Source organism: Neodiprion fabricii, chromosome 6 (genome assembly GCF_021155785.1).
Source record: "Neodiprion fabricii isolate iyNeoFabr1 chromosome 6, iyNeoFabr1.1, whole genome shotgun sequence".
NCBI lineage: Eukaryota > Metazoa > Arthropoda > Insecta > Hymenoptera > Diprionidae > Neodiprion > Neodiprion fabricii.
In genome coordinates, this window is record NC_060244.1 from 26,841,297 (window position 1) to 26,862,356 (window position 21,060).

Below are 21,060 nucleotides of genomic sequence, written 5' to 3' on the forward strand. Positions count from 1 at the left end.
TTTTTTTTATTTTTTATTTTTTTTTTTGGCAAAGGTTGCCGAAAGGAGAATAAAGAAATAAAATATGAGAAAATAATAGCGACGGCGCGGATGCCGCGTACGAAATTATACCCAGAGGGTGTTTTACAGCTCCTCGTAATTTAATCTGTTTAAAGCACCAAGGGTAACAAGTGCTCAGAGCAAGTCGACTCGGCTAGGGGAATTCACCAAAGAGGAACACGTACACATACCGCGTGTAATACACTCTCTGACGTACACGCGTTCGTATATGTATATGTATATATATATATATATATATATACGTATATACGCACACACGGAGTGAGGGCGAGGGAGAAAATTCACGAAGCGTATATGCGCATGTATACCGGAATAATAATGTGGCCTTATCCAAGCTGCGGTGGGCTTTATTCACCGTTTCAATTTTTAATACCTCTCCATCCTGCCGGCGGGAGATTGAATTTTCAAAACGTGCGAGAGGCGACGATAAGTTCGAAAATTAATATACCAAACGAAATTACGGTACTCGTAAAAATCTGATGCCGGTTTTTGATTTCGTGAAATTTGAACGTCGTGGCGGAAGTAGTTGATTCGAACCTCGGTGGTGTTTTATTTTTTGCTTTCTATTTTCTCGTCAATTTGGCCACGTCGCGTCGCGTAACTCACTTAAAATTCAATTCCGTGAAGTAGGTACGAGGATAAGGAGATGAAAAATGTGAGAAAGGAGAAAAACAAGGAGAATAAGGTTCATCGAGGTGTTTGGATGCCGCGAATTCGTCCCTTCGCAATCCAATTGCGTTATTCAACGCGGACGTGAAATACGCAGCGGTATAAGGTGCCGGTTTTCGCATTTAAGAAATTAAATTGGTTGTCCAGCCTTCGGCGGCGTCGACGAGGCGTGTAAATCGAGAGGACGCGAAGGAGGAAAAAATGTCGAACCGAGATATCGGGATCGGCACACTGCCGACACACAAAGGGAGGGACGGAGGCAATCCACTCGCCCAAATCTCGTCTGTCACATTCTACGTGATAAATAATTCTCGATCAAAGAGTCCGCGTACTCCTGAGGTCTCTGATAATTTTCAACGATATCGCTGTGTTCGAACCGAGGGAGTTTTTACGGGATGGAAAAATGGAGAAAGGTGCAAATTCGCGAGCGTTGGTACGTGCCGTTTACGCCACTGACGTATTTAAAGAAGAGGTTTTCAAATCCTGTACGACACGGGCAAACAGAAGGATTCGCGTTTAGGTCCAGTGTCACGGTTTCGTTCCGCGTTCTTTTAGCTTTTTTCTATTTCTCTTCTTCATATTCGTTCGTTCACTCGTGTTAAAAATCCGCGAGGATTTATTCCGTCGGTCGTAATTTTTCCGATAAGAATAAATAAGATTATTACGGTAATTGGTACACAAGGTTGATTAGTCGCTGTACCCACGAACTGTATCGCCGTGTATATTTATCTCGGTGAATTTCAATTCTCTACGTCGTGCGAAAGGAAAATTTTTATAAATCCTTCTTTCGCGAAAGTTTTTATGAAAATTAGTTGTACCGGTCAACTTAGCCTACGGATGAACAACGACGAAACTTCTCCATCCTCTGCAGTCTATATTATGATGATAATTATTATGATACCGTTACCGCATCTGCTACCATCCAACACAGCCTATAATCCTCACTCTCACCCTTGACCTTAACCCCGTCCCCTTTTCCCGATCGGCGTTCCTTGTTTGTAAACATTTTAGTCACGCCTGATAAAATACCTAGTGAATACGTCTCGGGAGATATTATTTCTAGTCTTACGTAAGCTTCGTTCAATTCCAGAACATATCCCCGATTTGCATGACCGCTTCCGTTTTCCCGCTCGATTGTCTTCCGCAGTCCACGATTCGCGCTAAAATTTCATCGAAACTGCAAACATGTCTTCGTCTCCTTTCCGTACAAACAAGATAAATCCACGTAATATAAAAAAACCGTCCAACGCCGAGAGCATTTGAAAAGTTGACGGGAATTTCGTGAGGTTTTCAAACTGCACGTAAAATATGCGAGTACAATACAGAAGATTATCCGTCCGAGAGAAGGGAAAGTTCAAACTATAGGCGGAGAGGCGGATGCTAGGCTTGATGCAAGGCACGGAATTCCGGTTAGAACAAAGATGAGAAAATGAGAGAAGCGGCTACAATGTCTGCAAGGGGAAAGAGGGATGGACGAGAAGTGTCCTGGGAGAGAAGCAGCTGTTGGTATGCCGAGTTGCCTGTAACGAGGTTCGCGCCGTCTCAACTAATTCTGCCAAGAACGTCGACGTTTGTGGATCTACGTGCGTATCAGGAAACCCACAGTAGCTCAGAACCAGGTCTAACTTTCTCATCTCGAGTGCCCGTTGGCTGTTGACAAACGAAGATGAACCCGCTCCGGGGGTGGGAGGCCTCTCTGTAAGTGCCCGCCTCGGGGCTGCGTGCGGATGAAATAAAACGTGAGAATATAACTCACTTTGTAGACGTCAAAGTTCTCGATGATCGAGTCGAAGCAGGTGTAGAGGTCGTTCAGGAGGTCCACAACCTGCAGCGGCGTGCTCTCGGCAGACAGGCTCGTAAAACCGACGATGTCGCTGAAGTATATTGTCACTTGGTCGTACGTCTCGGCGATGACACTCTGGCCGAGGATCAGCTGGGAGGCGACCGATCTGAAAGAGTGAAAATTGACGGGTCAAAGAGTCTGAGAGTGATGTTGATAATTCGAAAGGATTCGACGACTCGACGAACAGGACAGTAACTTTTCCACAAGGACATTCCACCCTCGTCGTTCGTGGAGGACAAACTCGGACCAAGTGCCTAAACTGTTGAAAATGATTGTAAATTTACCGCACAAAAGAGTTGTCAATTTACGAAATCAAATTCGGTGCAGCGACGTAAGTTACTTACTATGCGTTTGCGTTAAATTTTTGATCGTACTTAAATTTGTAGGAAAAAGAAAAATAAAAAAAGTAATTTGGATTTACTAAATTGTGTGGTAAATTTATTGTATTTGTAAATTGAATAAGCTGTAAGTGTACGGTGAATTCCCTGTTCCGTATCCGAATAACATACTTGGAATACAAAAGTGTTTAACAGTCTACCCTGTACTTCCTGAAATCCTTACAGAGGAAGTCTACTAAGGAAGTCTGAGAATGGACTCTCTACTTATCTGCAGTTACTACGAGTCCTTTGCCCTAATGCAGCGATTCATCGGGGTTCTCGCCCCGTATTCGTGGAAGAAAATTTGCACGAATGGTTTCCACGTAACGGCGCGAACGTGCAACGGCAGCTATTTTCTTGAAATTGTAACGCGGAGGACACGTACGTTCCCTCAAATTCACCCCTGAGCGCGATTTGTTACCAACTGGTGGATCGGCCGATAAATAGATCCTGCAAGTTCGAAACTAACTCCTTGAATTATACATGTATAGACTTCTAGTTAGATTCGGCAAGGTAGGCGCAATTTCCGGGAACCTTCAGCCTCCCGCCGCTTTCAGTTCGGAACCTCGGATTTTCCAAGTTTGAGAACGTCGAACTTGGAGCTTCGAAGGACACCTCAAAGGACCCGCCGTCGCCAAACCCGACACGCCGCAGGCTTCGCGGTTACCGATCCGCCGAATTTATCCACTCCGACTCTCTTCTTCTTACTTGTGACTACTTCGTCATAGACGTCACAGTGCTTAGAATTTTTTGCTCCGCGGATCCTTTTCGAACCTTTTACCGCCATCGTTTTGATGGATCGAACAATTCGATCTCACTTCTGTCAGTCTGGTCTCCCCCTTCTTTTTATATTTCACTTGGCGAAAATACCCAGCTTTTTACAGGATCTCGAAAGTTTGACAGGTAATCCTGACGTTATTCTGCCAATTACAGTCACGCAATGAGGCTCTTAATTTCGGACATCGCGGAAAAATTTCAAGCTCTTCGTTACGTCCGAGTCGAAAAATGTGGCACGGTCCCTTTGTAGGCGGGTACTTGAGAGAAACTCGTGTCTGCTATTTTTCATTTTTTCCCCCTTTCGACGTCCAGCTTATTAACAAAGGCTCGGCCTTTGAGTTTCTAGGTCGCGGTGTGGGTAGAATGAAAAGTTAGTTTTGAGGATTAGGCAGAAAACTTGTGCAAAGCTGCTCGGCGACCGGAATCGTGCCACCGTAACGAAAATGCGTGATGTCAAACTTCTAGGCGTTCGGATCCTCGAAACTCGGCAATATTTTCATATCACCTTTTGAATATCCTTAAACAAAACGTGAGAAGATCGCGAACGACTCGATAAAATTGCCACTGATCACCGCGGCTCGGCGTAACGTTCGTTTTGAATTCCCAGGGGACGTCACCCCGGGAGCAGGGTTAGAAAAAAAAAAAAAAAGATAGCAAGAAGACAGGGAATAAGAAAAAAGCGGGCTGATCGTGGCAAAGAAAAAGGTATTAATCCCGCGATGACTGGAACGCGTTTTATCGGATTTAGCATTCGTCTGCTTTCCTCGGAGTTCGGCGAAACGGGTTCGTCTGTGTCTCGGGAAAAAAATCCCATTAAATTCAAAACCGTAACGTGAACTCACCGAGTCCGAAAGACAATGTGACGCACGAAGCGTGCTGATATTACGTCACACGCACACATTTCTGTCGGCAGGGAAACACGTATCGCGTTTTGCTGCGGGATATTTACTCGGGAAGATACACATACAGGAGAAAATTTGTTACACATGTCCGCCGACTACTCCCCGAGATAAATTCCCGACAACAGATATACAATATTTGTCTACTATGTTTCTAATAGATTCTGGCAAATTACATATCCTTCGGGAATATGTGTACATGCATGTACTCATCGCGGAATTTTACGTTCATTTTATTTTTTCCTACACATCGACATCTCTCTACGACTTCATCTCGCGCAACTCTGGTAGAATTAATTCGTTGCGCTTGTAGAAAAATTTTCAAGATACTTCATCGACACGGCGATCAATGCGGCAGCAAAAATAGAGAGAGCGAGCTGAAAGCCTTCGACGCGAATCGCGTACGTACGGAGTGTGCATGCAGGGGTGTTCGCCTACTATCGCGGTAGATTTGACCTAATTTCACGTACCATTTACGCCCGGCTCGATTGGTTTAGCTTCTTGTGAATTCATGGTTTATTCATCGACCAATGATCAGCACTTCTCCGAACGGGGTTTCCGCCACCGCGTTTCAAAGTTCAAACTCTCTCTCGCTCCGAACCATTTACATGAAAATTTAACCTCCGAGCGTTCTTCGCGCGCCAATAGCGCCAAGATCTTGGATTACTTCGTCCCAAAATTGGCCGTGCAAAATGTAAAAAACCTAACGTCTTATCCCACGACGCAGGTTGATCCTCTTCGCGAATCATCGATTCTTGAATTCCCATCCGACAAAGTAGGAATAAAAAAAAATGCGATTATCGTGCCGATAAAATGATCAGGTGTTTACCTTTCGTGAGATTCGACGAGGGTTCGGTTGGTTTGTACAAAAATTGACCAAAATCGTACAATAAAAAACTCATCAACGAACAACGATTCCGTACCAGAGATATTTTGTCCCGATTATGAATTGTTAACTAGGAAATCTTACGTTATTCAAATGTCGTTAGAGGGAAGTTAGGAAAAACAAAACTCTTTACGCCCGAGTGAAAAAATTTCGGTTCTATCAAACCCGCGGACAGCCATCTTCCGCCGGTGGCGTAGCTGCTTAGAATAAATCCATATCGCTACTCGCCACTAGCCAGACTCTAGCTGCTGCTGCTGCTGCTGCTTAATATTCCATGGAGATTTCCAATTTATCTGCCCGACGGGTTCCAGCCTTTTTTTCAGCCTCCGGGAGAGAGGCGACGGAACGCCGACGGCATCGCAAAAATCATTTTCAGTCGGTTCATCTCTGAGTAGGTATATCATGTATACGTAGAGCTTAAAGCCCGAAGGCGTGTAAACTGCGGTTGACATGGATCGTGTACTTTAAGGTGCTAAACCGATCCGAATGACGAACGTTTTCCTCTTTCCCTGTTTCGAGCTGACCGACTAAGCGAAGGGTTCGAACAAGAAAAGCAAGAATACGCAATTTTACTGCCATGCTCGAGGAAAACCCATATAATCGTTAATTAGTGATAAACCCCCGGCTTTGTTTCATCCAAATTTCTTCCCTCTTGAGACGCTTCCCTTCGCCTCTTCGCCCATAGATTTTACTTCTAATGAAATCATAAATTTCGCCGTAGCCACGCGGTAAGACGATGAGAAATTAACCGCGCGGTAATTCACCGGCAAATTAGTTACACGGAGGTAATTATTAATCGAGAATTTATCGATCCTGTACATAAGCCGCAGCTACTGAGCGTTCTACGAAACTAGAAAAAGAAGAGCTCTTCAATTTATTACGAAATTTAAGTTGCGCTGTAATTACTTTATTCCACCCGCCGTCATTATTCTTGATTATTACATAATACGCGTACCGCCAATTCTAATCGCGGAATGCAGGATCAAAACGATCGTGATTATTGTCATCGAAACGGCGAATATCTGGGTGAATAGTTCGAGCTCCGACGGAATATTCGGGGATCCATGGCGACGGAGGCAGGTAGCCGAGGCGAATTCACGGTTCGATATCCTGCACCTGGAAAATGGCGTTGGAGAAAGCCGCCGTGCCGCGATTAGCAAAGGGACTCCCGGGGATCCCGAAGCTATTATCGGCGTTTCTTTTGATTCCCGGCGCAATGCTCGGACTCTATCCCTGGCCTTGTGCGAGGATATGATACCTACCTTTAATCCCGGCGGGCTGCCCGAAGCCCCGGGAACAAAGGGAGAACACGAGCATTGTAAGAAAATCACTCGAATTATGAGGAAAATTCTTCTAAATTTTCCTCATTTTTGTCGATGTATCTTTTCTGGACGACCTCGTATATTCGGATCAGCCGAATTCCAGTCGAAGGAAAAACTTTGGCGTCTTTGCACACATTTCCAAATAAGATTCACGGACATTTTCAAATTTCACGCACTCCGGGAACTCGATTGTTATACATACGTCGTATTGCTCCGAAATTCATCCGCGAGGCGAAATTGAGCCGGGTTGAATTTCGGCCTTGAAATGCGAGGCGGATACCGCCAAGTTTTATTATTTCTATACGTTTTCATCGTTTCTTCTCTTTTTCAGACGTGGTAAGATTTGAAAAATATTCTTACTTTGGGAGTAGCTGATAGAGCAGCTCCTCGCACTTGCGTTTCTCCTCGAAATAATCAGCGGTCCGTTCCTCGACGAGTGTCTCCAAGTTATTAGCGTACTGCTCCATCCGGGAAAGTAGATTGTCCAGTATATTGCTGCTCTCGTAATCTCTGAAACACAATTTTTTCCCAATCAATCACCGTCTCTATCCCCCTCTCTCTCTCTCGCACTCTCGTTGCGATTTACTTCTAGCCAAGGCATAGGGGGAATGAAACAAAGCAAATAAAAACATCTCAAGAAAACGGGATCGAGACGTAAACAAACATTGATAAAAAAATTCATCTCATCTCTTTTCGAGCCATGTTTTTCCCTGATTAACAACGGTTATTGTATAAATATAACAACGTTAACTGCAAGAAACAAAAACCGGCGAGCAGGGATGTGATTTCCATGTCTGATGTCCAGCAGGACTGAAAAGGGAAGAAATCGAGAATCGAATCGAATTTTAAGTTTCGTGGATGACGCAGCTGACTCTCGTTATCGAGTAGAGAAAAGCGAGGAAATGTCAAGGGTCAAGTGGCGTCCGCTAGGCTCATCTGACGCTCGTAGAGGCAAACGTGTACGCCTGTACATCTATGAATGTATGCATGTGCGTAAGTTGTATGTACTGCAAATAAGTGGGACGTCTCGTATAATGCCTCACTACACAAGGTATATGTATAGAAAAGCTGAAAGCGACGGGATTGGACGAAAAAACTTTTCCCCGACGTTCCCCGAATGCGTTCAACTTTACGAGCGGTGTTTCTGCAACAGGACTCAGGAACGAACTCCGGCTAACAAAACCAATTAACGTTCGCCTCGCGGAGACTGAGGGTACGAAAAAGAAAAAAAAAAAGAAAAAAAGCCGACGAAAAACAAATTTGACGAAAGCTTTTTTTACTCTATAAATCAAATTTTTTTTAACCACCTACAGGACAGTGCGAGCTTTACTTCTGCAAGCTCTGTTTTCACTCGGTCAGCTGCGTACGTGTTGAATAACTTGCGTTTTGCGATAGACGATAATATAAAAAATTCATAAATGTGTTTGTAAAACGGGGTGTAGTGGCTGTGCGGCATATTCGTCGGTACGGATTGAACAACGCGACGCGAAAGTTGGAAGAAAGGCTTCACGGCCTTTCTCAGTGTCCAAATTGGTCGCGGGTGCCGCTTAAACGGCCTCGGCGAATCGGCTCGAAAGCACGAAAGCACATCGCCTCGGTCCCTGGATGAAGATCGTGATTTCGGTTGGATGGGAGAGGGAAGAATTCGTCGCAGAAATAAGAAGAAGCCGCAAACGTCAGCAAGAAGGAAAAACCAGTCGACCCCGAAACAGGGGTTGCAAGAAAAATTCACTCTAGGCGTGAAGAAGACCGCGACTTGAAAATTTCCTCCGTTTCCCCCTTTCTACCTACAAAAATCCCTGTCAGTGAACACGAGCGAGGATAAATATACAAACAACGTTGCGCTTTGCGACGTTTGTCGCTTCCGAATTACCCAATCACACCCCTGCATAGTTTGCCGATCGAAGTCACGATCTCGACGCTTCGTCACGTGCCGTGTTTGCCGGATTGCGTCGGTGCTCCGAAGCAACTTCTGAGAAATTAGCGCGTGGCGAGCGGCGCAGCTTCGACTCGGTCAGACGCGATTTAGCCGCCGTCTGATCAAAGCGGATTTACTACTGCCGTTTCTGCCCGACCCGACACTCGGCTCGACTACTGCGGCTTCCGTCGAATGCTGCTAAGCACGCTGATCTCCTCTCTTGAAATACGTTTGACGCTACGAGTTTCTCGGTCTTGAGGAAAAATTCTATTCACCATATAACCCGGAAGTTTCTTGCGGCTGGTGGAGTGGATGTATTCACTCGAAAAAATCCGTTCATGCGATAACTGGAATTATGGATTCACTGTAAAAAAATGTATAAAAATTCGGAAAGCGAAACTGCTCGAAGTGATTTTTGAAATCCTAAAATTTCCATGCATTATAGGTGTCAAATGGAAAAAAAGAACGATAAAAATATTTGAGAATTGTAAAACTTGCCGATCAGTTACGAACTTTGTCACGACTTTATAATTCGATCTTGATATACGTGTAACGTGATTCGCGCAGTTTCGCACGATGTTTGAGTTGTATAACAAGCCAGAAGTTTGCAGTTTCGGAAACGTATAAAAAACTTTGTATTTCGCTGACAAAGCGAGTCGCGAAGAAAAAATGTATTTAGACAGCGATGAAAATTTTTTTCCTGGGTAAATAAGCTGCAGCGAGAATTCAGCGGGTACGTTGAGCGGCATGCCGGAGCAAATTTGTCGCAAAAAATTTCTCTGTACGAACAGGGGAAAAAGATGGGGGTATGAATTTTTTAAGCTTACATGCGGTTAAGCTATGCGTCTACAGGTATAATAATAAAAGACCTGCAAAGCTCGTTACGCGGGATAAGAATTTAAATAAAAATTGTGTGGTTTACCCTCAACGGTGCTTTTATAGTTACCGTTCGCCATGTTTCTCTTTCCTGCTGATTAAAATAGGAGGGAAAAACCGGAAAGGGCGAAGAGAGAGAGAGAGAGAAAAGACGAGAACGAGATTGCCGACGAGAATCTAGCGAGCGATCGAAGATGGGTACATAATCAAATGTCAAAGTTTCTTGACGAGAATTCTTCGGGTTTTATATAAAATAAGCCATTCGTCGAGCCGCGTTACTGTGTGCTGTATAAGTGTAAATATACCTTCCGAGCGCCGGAAGGTAGGAAGATTACTTGCAGGGTTGATCAAAGCGAAACTGAAACAGGGTGTAGCGAGGCCGTTGTAAGCTCATTTTCGGAGTGAAATTTGATCAGCGGAAATTACTGACTTCAAAGATTTTCAGCTACAGAATTGAAGGGCTGCGCGGTGTTCATGTATTAACAAAACTCGCAACAGTTTTACGCGTAATGTCAATAAGTTAATAACCGTCAAACGCCCCGGCCTTGGGTTATTAATAATTCACGAAATATATGACACACGTAGAGAAATGAAAAATTTGTAGGAGAGAAAAAAAATTAACAACTTGACTGTACAAACATGAATAACCGAAATGTTGAAGAATTGGAAAGAAAAAATCATGAAAATAACGAGGAATCGATCGAGATGATTGAAATTGTTGGAAAATACTGCTAGTCACTCAAAGTCGCGTAAAGGTAACGAAGAAATTACATGACAAGCGTTGGAAATCATAGCACTAATTGCGAGCTGGATGATTTCCATCTTATCTGGTGTTTTCTATGATTTCCACTTCTCAGATCGATTTTTAATAATTTCCAGCAATTCCCAATGATTTTATTCAATCTCCATTGATTCAGTCCGCTTCGAAAATCACTGTAAATCGCGTAGATCGCTCGGAAATCATTGAGATTAATCGGTATTGAATTAACAAGTAAACGAGAATCACACGACCATATATAAATCAACATAAATCACTCGAAATCGACGTTAACGAGTTAGAATGATTAATTTTACTTCCGAGATAATTCTAGCAACACACAATACCGAAAGTGAAAGAAAATTCGATTGAAAAAATCCAAGAGTGTTTCTTGACAAGAAATAACACAGATGCTCCGCAGGATTAAACGCGGAGTCGAGCGTTCACCCATATAATGTCCCATTGCAGGAATTGATACGTCCCAGGATTTGTTTTATTCATTTCAGCGAGTGTTTCTGGGCGGCGCGGTTTCTCCTCGGTTTTTTCGAACAACCGCACCGCGACCAGCCTTCCGATTTATCAAAGGGGCAAATAACCCCGCGGTCGAATCGCTGTATCCAATTACGACGGAGGTTCGAGCGACGTTTCGGCGCCGTAAAGGGTCAGCAGAGATCCTCGAGAGGCGCATGTAGCGTCGGGCCAGGACGAAGAGTCCTGCATTCGGTGAACGGCCCCGAGAGAGCCTTTGAAATAAAAGAGGAGAGCCGACATTTCCGCGATATCGCAGCTGCAGTCTGCGGTCGCGGATCAAGAGCTGCCCCGTAAAAGTCTGCAGCGTCGAGATTTATCACCCATTTCGCGATCTCGCCGGCGGCGATTAAATTCTGGATGATATTACACGCGGGACGTTTCAAACCGATGCAACAAGGGATTTTCTTGCAATCTACAAATGAGTTGTATTAAACCGATAGACAACGATGCGATGTTGATGATAAACCGTTGATTAATATTCCTGGACAGTGTGTTAGTCGCGTAATGAGGTTAAAAAAAAGGCTTTATTTCGAACACGTTGTAGGCCCATTTTTCGGCGGGTTCCTTAATTAGACATCTCTTTCTGAGCAATTAATGCCTGCTTCGGATAAACGACGCCTTTCAACTTCAACCTTTACAAAGAGAGAAGATTATGGAGAAAAAAAATTAAATTTTCCCGCCTACGTGATGAGAGAAAATGTGTTTTTTTGTTTTTCTCCTTCCTCTTTTCGCTGGCATTTTGAAATCCTGTCAAAAGAAGTATTCAATTCTCGCTTTGGTACGTGTACATTCATTTTGTGTACGAAATACGAAAACGAAAAGGTAAATATATTCACAACACGAACCACCGCCTCAAAGATATTTCGAGTGGCATTAGAATGAGCTTGTTATACAGATAACAATTATTGTATAGTATAAAAAAAATCGTGGCAGTAACTAAATTGGAGAGGAAAGGGGGTAAAACCTTTGTCACGACCGTACATATTTTGACCCTTGAACTAAAACACGATTTCCTATAATATAAATAGGGAGTATATATTTCCATCCGAGAGTCGAGTTAATGCAAACAAACGATGTATTTCTTCTTTAGTTAATTTTCTCTTTCACCCTCCTCGCCATCTGTATCGATTTGATTAATTTCCATCTTTCAGTGAATTCAGAGTAAAAGAAACACAGAATAATAAAAGCTCTGTACGGTGAGTAGCTACAGAGTTTACAGTACCTGACATAAATTATGGAAACAGTTACGGAACGTTACAGTTGGCCAGGGAATTTTCCCGACGATTTATCAACCATGATATTATTTTCTATCCGTCATATCTGTCTGACGTTTTTTTTGCATTGCAAAAAACGATCCAACGGGTATATAAGAATTAAATTCGTATACCTGTACGAGAAGTCTTTCCCGCGGGACATCAAGTCTTTCCGGTTTTCCCATCCTCGGGAAAATATTAGGTGGGAATACGAGAACAGCGAGAGGGGGGTTTGAAAGTTGGGAAAAAGATATAGCGCACAAGTTAGTAATTGGCTGGGAAGTAGTTCCGCGCTATATATTGCCGTTTCGCATCATCGTCAAGAGTTACGTTTCGAATTTTACGGTTTTGCACGTTCTTCTTTTGCGAAAACATCGGAGTACGACGATATCAAGGCTAGAAAGTCGGCGAATTAAAAAATACCTCAGATTTCAAATTTTCGAGGGTATAATTAATTAAACAGTGAAACTTATCTGCGTTAAGAAATTATCGCGCCTGTGCAAACAATTCACCAGGCTGAAGTTAGTAACGTTATCGTAATGAAACATTGAGCAAAAAATCACTATTTTCCTAATCTTACAACGATTTTTAAGGAAATAAGATTTAGAAATATGAGTGTGTTTTGTTTTGTTGCGGTTTACTGAATTTCGTACAATTCCAAAATCGTGAAATAACGGTTTTTTCTCAGCATGAATCGGTACGATAACGTTACTAACTTTGATATGGTAAAAATTCAACATTTAGACGCATCGTTTTACCAAACATCAAAACCAAGACCAAACGAGGTTAATAAAGTCATTCGAGAGTCGAGTTAGGATGGGTTTACGAAGAAAGCAACAGAAAAAGAAAAACTATGAAAAAAGGAAGATGGTAAAAAAAATATTCACCCTCGACTCAATTGTCGGAGAGAAATTTAACCCGTTGAACAACGGGCTTGATGCCATTGCCAACCCTGCAGGGGGTAAACTGACGATCCAGTTTAGAAGTGGCTCAATACCATTCCGATTCCAATATCAACATTTATACGGTCCTCGAGTTCCTGGAATAATACCAGATCCACTCTGCCGTTTTGTACCTACGTATCGGAAATTGTGTTATATGCCCTATTTGCGTATTTATACATATGTGTACATCGGTCGTACAGCAACGTGCGCGCCGCTGCATCGCTCTACACTTTATAATCCAGAGTACGGCATGAGTATGTCTGTATAATGTATGCATAATATACCTGTACGATACGGCGTCGGGGATTTGTAACGATGTGTGGAAGAAGAGCGCGGCACGCACACGTTCGTGCGATAAATTATTTATCCTAATTGACGTATGGGTGAAAAATACACAGTAAATACGTAAACAATGAACCAGCCGCGTGCGAAGGAGAAAAAAAAATGAGTAAGAACTAAAGACACAAGTTAAAAAATGGAAATTAGCAAGCTGATTAAAAAGGACCGTGAAACGTGCGTGTATAAATATTCAGACGTAGAGGTATAAAATATGTATCATTTTAAATTCTACCGCGCACTTGACTCACTCGACTTCGCCGAGTAGGTGATATTAATTTAAAGTGAAAGGGAATTTCAGGTAAGTAAAAACGAAGATTAAAAAAATTACCTTTATACGTTGAGGGATATTTTTAATAACAGAGAGACCGGGCGATTGAACGAGTTGAAACAAGGCCGAGATGACTGATTTTCCAAGGTTTCCTCACCGAGGGGGAAGAAATGAACGAACGAATATCGAATGAACGAATGTAAAGAAAACGTTGAAAAGGCATAGAAATCCCGTTTATACAAACTCGGCGCAGGAATTCACAGAGTCTGTAATTCTCGACGGTAAAATTGTACAGTCAATCGTACTCAATGTAGACGAACGCTGTATAAAATACGTGTATTAATACACAAACGCACCTCTCAATTTACGATTCATATAATAATAAAAATTTTATTCCCATGCCGTAAAATAGCCCACCTATTATACCTATGCATATAAAATTGGTTTAGACAAAAAAAAAAAAAAAGCGAAGCTAAAAAAAGTGAGTCGTGAATTTTTCTTCCTTTTCTTTCACGCCTTCCAACGTCTGTCAATTATTGGTAATATTCGATCATGAAACGTGCATGGCTGCGGCGATGATAATAAGCAGACTTCATGATGAAACGTCCCTAGTCGGCACTTGGCGGCGTAACGCACTGATTTACGAGAGGTTCTCTGTTTCATTATTATTTACGGGAGGCCGTGACTTTATGGAAATCCAATACTGGCCGACTTGAGTGCCTCGGTCCTGCACCTCGGTTTCACACCAGCAGCCCACTCTAGGCGAAGCTCGGCGTGTCGCGGATACCCGCTCGCACGTACCGGCGGCATGCATTTGCGTCAGTCGGTATATTAATCAAGCAGAGATACTCTCAAAGCCTCAACGACCCGCCGCGATTAATTGCCCACCCAATTCTATCAAGTGGGAACGGTTATATATGGCCTAGATCAGGTGGGATACGGTCTCGAGTGTACGATATACGCGTCACGCCGGCCGAAGGTTTTTCAAATCGCTAGTCGTCGCAGACCCGATTTCGAAAAACGTCAACGAGAACGGTCGGTTTCCACCTCGGGATTATTACAGGCAATTGTCAATGTGCGGATGTCATTGGGAAGGAATACTTTGTACGACACTACACGTAGGACATGTATAGTACATAGTTTCCGGGCAATGTGTCAAGAGCGCATGATATGTACCCGAATGGCAGAGCGATATTTTGGTAGGTGCAGACGGGAAGTCTGCGGAAGCGATTTAACCGATTAATCGGGCTACATGCTTGAACGTCGAAGGAAAGAAAACGACTGACGAAGAGTCAGAGAGACGGAGATGGAGAGATAGAGAGAAAGAGAGAGAGACGGAGAAAAGACGAGGCACGTGCAGCATGCGAAATAGAAAGAAATCGGCAACAGATGCTTGTCTCTGAGATATACGCGACTCCTTTGCGAATCGGCGAAACTTCTTCAGGCTTCAGGTTTCCCTCGAGTATAAAACTCCGACTTTTGCAAACCGTATCGCTGAGCAGCCTGACAGGGAAGATGAACAAACTCTGGCAATGACCAGGAGAGAAAAACGTAGCTCGAATTTGCCGTTTCATACGTCTCGAATTCGAGTGAAATCGAAGGTGCAGAAGGTCGGAAAAACTATCAGAGGTCAAATTTGATATTTTCGAACGGACCGCAGTGAGGCTTCCATCATTTGAATCTGCATCGTAGACGGTACAAAGTGTCCTCCTTGATTCTCGGGTGTCGCGGACAGTCTCCTCGAGAAGACTCGCCGGGACATCGGATACCGGATATTGTCGGGTATGCCGAGAACTGGATGAAGAAGCGAACGAGGAGGACAGCGACGCGATCGATGCATCCGGGCGATTTGTTCGCTGCTCTTTTTCCACTCTAAATCCGGAATCGGAGGTCGAGTTAACGATTGATGTTCCACGGACACACTGAGAAATATCCCCACGCGTGACGGTCGGAGATTAGAGATCCACGGTGCGGGAAAAAAATTAAAGACGTGACTCATCCCGGGTGAAATATGCGCCTCGTACCTTTAGCCGTGTATCACAGGCCTGAAAACGGCAGAAGACAGCGATCCGCGTCGTCTGGAGTATGCGGTACGTATACATAATCAATGGCCACGCGTATCAAGTCTGTGGAGCAGAAGCTGTGGGCGAGTGCGGATGAAGTGGCTGAGGCGATGGGACGAGGAGGATGAAGATCGCGTGTATGGACCACGGTGAGGTTTTCAGGTCACCGTTGAATACCTCGAGGCTTCCGCACAGCCGGTTGCAGTCTGTCGTAGGCGCGCAGCTACGGTGGAATTTCGCAAAAGCCGGTTGACAGTATCATGCAAATGGAATGGAAGCGTCTGGCACGTTGTACCTCGGCGCTGTTGCGGACTGCACACAGGGACATATTGATTACCTGGACGATTGAAACGGGAAACAAAGGGCCAGAGTAAGCGTGCGCCACGCCCGAGAACGATTGCAGTAGCCGTTACGTTAACGGATGCGTGGAACGTGTGTTAGAAACAGGCAACGAGACAAGTTAGAGGCTGCTCGATTCGGAAACTGTCAATCGCAGAAACGATTCCAGGAAAGAGAGTTCCATGTTTCGTTGAAAGACGGATATTGTGGACAGTGGACTCCTCGATCCAGGAGCCGATCAATACCCTCACTCACGGGAAGTTTCATCCCACCCGGCGACTCGTGGCAGATGGAATCGGGCACGTATTACATTATGTCGCACTACGTGGAGCCTTCCTTTCTTCGGGTCATCTGACTCCAGTCTGGCACATTGTACGAGACTCGTGACGCAAAAGAATGCTATACGCTTCAAGTCCAAGGCGATGTCACGTGTAAGACGAAGGTCACTCGAGCGATATGACTTGTTGCACCTTCGTACATGCCAATGGTGCACGTACCTGTCGTCGGACAAAGGAAATATGAAGTCAAATACAGTCGCTGACGTATCGCGCAAGCGCTTCAAACTTCGATACTCGGTTTTCGAAATAAACAGCATATTCCTCTATGGGAATAGGAACGCTTTGACGGTTGATGAATTACGAGAGCCGACTCCTTCGAGTTTCTAGTTCACGGTATGCGCGTTCTATGACCGGTTTAACTTCGCGGTTTACAAAATTATGGCAACGGTTATACGTTCATTTGGCAATGTGTCCGGATGTAGAGGAAGTACCCACAGTACGGTAGCAGACCGGGGTCTGCATGTGGAGCGAAAGTTGAACCCACGTTTGGTTCGCCACCTTGTACTTTGGTGCGTTGTGAGAATACACAGGAGTTTGTATATTCCGTCCAAGTTTCTGGGCATAAGCAGATTTGGAAAACTTTCAGATGTGTTCAGCATACTCGAACACGACGTGCAGCGAGTTCATTCGATCGTGAGGATTGCCGTTCGATACCGAAAGTAGCAAAGTTGTCGTTGTCACGATCAGTAGGAAGAATGATCTCTGGTGTGTTGCCGTGATGTTTGCGAGTATAAGTTGGCAACCACCGTGAGCACCGTCTGCGTTGCGATTGGTGGAAAGCATTGATTTTTTGGTGTAGAAACAGAACTCCAGTAGGGATGACACGGTGGCGCGCAAAGTCAGGTGGCTTTGATCTGTCCATCGCCTTCGTGCGAACTGTCAACGCGTCGCGTTTGAATTTTCGTAGCGGGATATATCTGGATGCGGAATCGAGGGAGGATTCTCACCGAGTTAACTCCGGACCAACGATAACCCGAGGCTCGTATCTGTCGAAGTATGTATATCATCGGGAGCCCGGAGAGCGAGAAACTAAAGCGATTTGATCCCAGGCGATTGGACTGTCGCGAGAGGCGCCGTCGAGATGAAAGAGAAATGGTGTGATAGAGAGAGAGAGAGAGCGAGAGAAAGAGAGATAGAGAGAGAGTGAGAGAGTTTATACACGTACACAGGATTTATCGACTCGGACATGGCGATTTTCAATCAATCCCAATCAGCCGATGACCCATTTCCAATCCCGGCACGAACGCGCGCGCGGTGTCGTTGTACTTCCGTGCGGAGCTGCATCGGTGGAACTGGAAGTCCTGCGGGATTCAACCCACCAAATTATGATGTGTCGTGACGTGACAGTTCAAATTTTACCGCTTCAGGTAGCCCGGCTGAATGTAATTATCGTCGCGTGGATCAAGCTCTGCAGCTTTAACACGCGTGTCGTGTAGAAGATGAAGAGAACGAGCGGCGTGTAGGCGGCGCAATTAGACTTCGAGCAATTAAATTAAGTTGACGAATTTCAACAGCTTTGGGGGAATTTTAGTGAGGTGGGGGGGAACGCAGCTGGAAACCTAAAGTCATCAAGGAAAAAGGTGGATAAGAAAAAACAGGAAAAGTCCGTAATCTCTTGCGAATCATCAACACGCGGGCGTAAACGAAATGTGAGATAAACTGTTATATGCGCTATACGTTATATATTTATACATATAATATGGGTATATAAACGATAAAATCGTAACATGGGAATTTTTAATTTTTTTCCCCTCCACAGCGTAATATAATTTTTACACGAGTAAATCGTATCGCAACATTTTTCCCAGATATTGTCTGCTTTTCCTTGAAATGTAAGGACGCGTGGTAACGAAGGAGAAGAAAAAAATGAAATTCAAATGAATATAAATATGATGTGGGTATATGTAATACGAGTGGCGGAAGTACTTGGCGCGAAACTCACGGTATACGTTCCATACAATGTGGTACTGAGATGAGATTTGAAAGGGAGCAATTTACGGTGAATAAAATTGGACTCAGGTGTGCGAGCCAGGAGAGAGTTTCTTATTAACGAGGCGCAAGTTTTTCCGAAAGCGAGAGAAGCAGAAGAGTAAGAAGAACAGCCGGAGGGGTAAAAAGAGAACCAAATATATCGCGTGGTCATAGAATACACCTAGAGTAAAGGGCAACGGCTATAACCCGCCATGAACAGCTGATGATAATTGAACATTATTCCGGATAAAGCGTCAGCGAGGTCACGTCGGGAAGCCCGGGTTTATGGGATGTCGCGTCGCCCTAATTCCCCTCTAAATTTTGGGAAACAAGAAATAATACGAGCTCGCTAACGGGCTGGGAGATAAAGCCGACTTGTAGGTGGGAGCGCCCGGCGAAAGGAACGATGGGAATAACAGTGCCCGACGAATGAAGGGTCGAAGGAGGAAAAAAAATAGAGCTGAGAAGGTGAGCTGATTAACCGTCGAATTGAGACGAGGTCAGCTGAGTACGTGACGCGGACAATGAAAAGCGCCGAAAGTCATTCTCGAGCACGTACAACCGAGTGTAGTACACATGTACCGCGGTGCATTGGCTCGGAGCGAAGTCGTCGCTTCTTTTCACCTGCTACCAGCAGCAGCTATCCCTCTTAAAACCTGACGTCGAAATGAAACGGTGGCAAAAGTCGAGAAGAACGGTGTCATCATGTGAAGGGGAGCTATGCGGAGAACGTCGAACGATGGAAATCAACAATTCAATTCGCTCGCTACGTTACTCAAGGGGTATGAGATTCTTCGGGTAAGCCAAACTCCTTATCTCCGAATTGACATACGTATTTGCAAACCTTTGGGGGAATGGCATCAGTCAAATATGACTGACTGCATTGGGGTTAATGCCAATTTCAACACAAGCATCGGAACGAACACGTCAACATACGTAACTCGAGTTCTGTATGTGAAAAGGTACGGTACGCATAGCCAATGAAATCCAGTGTCTTCTCAAATCCCGACTCGTTCATTTCCGTGTATTTTCAACAACCATCCTCAGTTTCTGCTGAGCAATAACCGGATGTGGCTGTTACGGAATGCCTCGACATCTGGTTCTTGAATTTGTTCTGGTTTGTTTAACGGAGAAGTGAAAACAGCGGTACGAGTTCTTTTTCTGAAGAGGTCCGAGTACCCGACCATAGAAATCCAGTGTCTTCTCGACTGGCCGCTTGTTCATTACCGTGCATTGTGCCGGAAGAACCGTCACTTGCCGATGAGCGACAACCGTATTAAACGAGTTACAGAATGCCTGAATTTCATTTCGTTTGCGAGTTTCCCCAATGAAACGACGGCGAATGCGAGTGACTCGTTCGGTGTATTTGCAGTAGCATTAATTGATTCGGAGTGTGGAGTAGGTACATCGAAATTGTTGAGGGACACGTTCGTTAGCCAAAGACCCGGCACACAGCATTCGGTTGCATGGCGTATGGGAGTCGACGAGCCAATCAAGTTAATGTAATCGCCCCAGATACTCAGGAACGTATCCAGCTTTTCAGGGTGGCACGAGGCGCCTGTATTATTCCGCAGAACATAGTCCGCGGGGTAATTAGTCGAGCTGTAGCGTCCGCTTCCAAAATTGCCTTTTAGTGTCAGGAGGATCGGGGAGTTGAGCCCTTGGAAAATCAATCCGACGTTGGGCAGAGCGTACACACGTGCGTTGGAACAGGGTCTGAAGAGGGACTGGAGAGGTGAAATCCTGAGGGTTTTTCAAGGGCGTATATCAGCCTCCTCCAGTCAGGGCCAATTCCGCGTCTAGCGTTCGTTTTCCCCGGTAATTGGCGGGATGCTGAATCCGACGGCCGGGGGAAGTCGAGCGGAAAGCATCGCCACGTCAGGATTTGTGTCTCTTACACCTCCGCGATATCTCGCGAGTTTTACCAACGCTAAAAGAGGGCGGGATACGTTTGACGAATCGACGCGCGACGGCAAGACGTCGGCCCTTCTCCTCCGGATAATCAATTCGCGTATCAAGTGTCTTTTTCTCTCGTACACAAGTATCATGAAAAAACTTTTCCGACAAATCCCGGAAAACTTCGCTCACAAAATTATTTCACAAAGATTCTTAGGGTTGTTTTATCCACCCTTTGTTAAAATTCGAGGATTATCAAGGGACGAATTTAGGGTTTCTAGACCGTTTAAATTTATGAGATCAAGGGGTGAATTCCTGCAGCTTCTCTGTCTTTCTCTCTCAAACGCTTCTCATAAAGCATACCTACGTATTCAGCCAAGCGAATGGCGAACTTCAACTTGTCCGTTATCCGAAACGTTTTTGCACGAGAACTTCACCCCTGGTTCTTTCCACGTATATACCTGATACATGGAGGACATAACTTCTTTGGCGATCATTACATCCTGTACGTATATACGGTATATTCAGGGTACCTAAATTTTATGTCGGTTCATGAGACTCGTGAACAAGCGTTGGATGTATACCATAATACGTAATGCGTAAAGGCATCTAATCTGTATATAGACGCCAACGAAACAGCGCAGCATCAGTATCGCAAAATTTTCCGAGAGCAACGGATGGAGAAAAAGCCTCGAGTCTGCTTTTCACCTTTAACCTATGAACTTTGACCTCTT

At 44.5% G+C, this 21,060-nt stretch overlaps 1 protein-coding gene across 13 annotated transcripts in view; it reads right to left on the reverse strand.

Annotated features, from left to right (window-relative positions):
• LOC124185676 (atrial natriuretic peptide receptor 1) overlaps positions 1-21,060 on the reverse strand; it is a 136,436-nt gene that overhangs the window by 8,424 nt on the left and 106,952 nt on the right. For all 13 annotated transcript variants that reach the window (XM_046576675.1, XM_046576676.1, XM_046576674.1 and 10 more), the window contains 2 exons: positions 7,194-7,343; positions 2,486-2,678 (listed from right to left, as the gene is read on the reverse strand). In XM_046576675.1, the coding sequence (XP_046432631.1) occupies positions 2,486-2,678; positions 7,194-7,343 (343 nt within the window). The remainder of the gene's footprint in view (positions 1-2,485; positions 2,679-7,193; positions 7,344-21,060) is intronic.